The 2,477-nt window shown below is 42.2% G+C and overlaps 1 protein-coding gene across 1 annotated transcript in view; it reads left to right on the top strand.

Annotated features, from left to right (window-relative positions):
- The window catches only part of LOC107099739 (dimethylaniline monooxygenase [N-oxide-forming] 2-like), an 11,587-nt gene extending 9,797 nt beyond the window's left edge, over positions 1-1,790 (top strand). The window contains exons 6-8 of the mRNA XM_015397983.1: positions 753-825; positions 906-975; positions 1,047-1,790. Of these exons, the coding sequence (XP_015253469.1) occupies positions 753-825; positions 906-975; positions 1,047-1,391 (488 nt within the window). The 3' untranslated portion in view covers positions 1,392-1,790. The remainder of the gene's footprint in view (positions 1-752; positions 826-905; positions 976-1,046) is intronic.
- Positions 1,791-2,477: the final 687 nt, after the last annotated feature.

Raw genomic sequence — 2,477 nt, 5'->3', positions numbered from 1 at the left:
AGTCCTTTTTTATATGGTTTTACCCAGTTTGAGTTAAGAGTAGTAAGCAACTTGCTCCCAGGAACAGAACCGTGAGGAAGCCCCGAGGCGCAACAGCTTTTTAGGGGACATAACTTCCTCATTTAACATAATAAAGTGTTGTTAAAAGTCTCTGCGGTGTGCTGGTCATATATTCTCCTCATGATAGTTCGCCTCACAGGTAGTTTGTAACATGGGTCACCTGTGGCCGCCTGGAGAATGAGTTGGAGCCCATCAGCCATGGGCTGGCAGCTTGTGGCTATCCACTGAGCCGGGAGATTGGTTAGCTTGGCTGTTAGAGCTGCGCTTATAGCTGCATCCATGCCAGAACACCACTTTCAATCTGGTAATTTCACAAAGAGCCTACACAGGTTCGAAAACTGATTCATTCATCATAAAAATCAGTGCCTGATATACATCAGTGCTAAAATATTGGTGAAAGTCATCATTAGTATGGACCCAGTTTCCAACCCAGCTGTGAGAAAAGATTAACGGCGATATTTTTTTATTGCCTGATAAGAGTCTGGTGTTAACTTGCTGCGTTAACGCCGCTAACGGCACACCACTAGTTAAAACAGTCACTGTTTCCTCTTTTTTCAGTTGGTCTCCGATCATTTAGAAAGGTAGTTTTAGGAAATCAACATATTAAAAAAATCTAGACATATGAATAACAATTTAAAGCACTGAAGAGTCGTTAAATCCAGATGTGTTAGATTGTATGTTTGATGTTTTAGGTTTCGCCCGTCTTCCATCGAAGCAGAAAATGCTGGAAGCCATAGAGGTCGAGAGGAGGTTAAACATTCACAGGTAACCATCATCCTGATCATCAGAGCTGAATTTTAGGTTAAATATATTTCTGTTAAACCTTCTTTCTGATGTTTTTAAAGCTACCCTAATCCTCAACAAGCTGTTCTCCAAGTGAATTTCATCCAATACTTGGATTTCATGGCCAACGAGGTAAGTACCTCCAAACACTTTGTCATTTATTTAAGACACTGACAAGTAAATAATATCCTTTCCTCTCATAGATTGGTGTTAAACCAAACCTTCTGAGACTATTCCTAACAGACCCAGTCCTCTGGGTAAAGGTCTTCTTTGGTCCCTGCACTCCCTACCAGTATCGCCTCACTGGGCCCGGACAGTGGGCAGGAGCCAGACAGGCTATCCTCACACAGTGGGAACGGGTTGCTAAGCCTTTTAAAACCAGAGTGGTACAAGAACCAGAGGCGCAGAGGTCTTTGCTGCGTTCTCCCTGGTTAATGGCATGCGCAGCAACTACTGTCATGGCATTGCTTTTGTCAAATAAGATTGTCCCACTCGCCCAACATGCTTCTCAGGTGCTGGACAGCAGCAGCAGGTTTCTTTGGGACTAGAAGCCCACAGACTGGCTTCAAAAGTTAGTTTAAATTCATCACCATGTAGGAGATGAAAAAAACAACATAGAGGCAGGTGCATTAAAAGAGAATGCAGTGTAAATCGGATCAGCTTCTCATGAGTTTGTCTTATTTTATGCTTGTTTGCAGTTACTATTCAAACATCAAATAAAAAATACCATTCTAAAAATCAAACCACTGTATATTGGCTTTGGGGTTCCATTGCATGTCACAGTTTGTTACTATGAGTAAATGAGGATCCAGCAATGAGTTGAACCTCAGGTGAGAATCACTGCAAATTATTTTTATGTGATTGGATATAGCAGCATTATGGGATAATGCACAGTTTGACTGCAGCATACAGCTGTGCTTGAAAGTTTACATTCCTCGCAATGAAGAAAAGGATTACAAATAACACAACACCGAACAAGGTTTTAACCAAATGTAATAAATAATAATGTAGTAAAAAAAAGGTTAAGATTTTTTCTTTAAACAAATAATTAAAAGAAAACAATCTGTCCAAGACAAATGAAAGTACCTTGTGTTAGGAATCCAGTTTGTGTGGGTTGTGTTTTTGTGTCTTCCCTCTACCACCAGGTGGCGCCTGATTCTCGTTGGCCTTCTCACACACCTGCGGATGGTTGCCTCATTACCGGAGGACTCTTGTGTTTGGTGTTTGCCAGTTTTGGGAAGTCATCCTGCAAACTGGATGTTTTGGGCCTTCTGCCCCTGGAAGTATCGTCTGAGTTTCAAACTGAGCTGGGGATTGAAACTGGAGGTTTGGATCTACTTTTCCCCAAGGGATTGTTAGGGCTTCTCTCTGAGCAGGGGATTTATCTCCACAAGAAACAGTTCAAGTACCATAGGAAATCTAAGTGGCAGTCAGCTCCTCTGTTACTCAAGGAAACACCTAAACCTGGGTAAACCCTGTCCGCCCTCCAACAAGCAACTCAATTACTGGAACAACCCACACCGACTGGATTCAGAGAAAGACACCTTTACTGGAAACCTAAGTCCCGTTGCCTTTATTCCCTTTTGCAAATCGAAGCTCAAATTTCCCACTGAGCCTGAACTAACCACAGGAAC

This window comes from Cyprinodon variegatus, unplaced genomic scaffold (assembly GCF_000732505.1).
Source record: "Cyprinodon variegatus isolate N-32 unplaced genomic scaffold, C_variegatus-1.0 Scaffold902, whole genome shotgun sequence".
Classification (NCBI taxonomy): Eukaryota; Metazoa; Chordata; class Actinopteri; order Cyprinodontiformes; family Cyprinodontidae; genus Cyprinodon; species Cyprinodon variegatus.
Note: the sequence above shows the minus strand (reverse complement) of the source record. Positions and strands in the feature narration are given on the sequence as shown.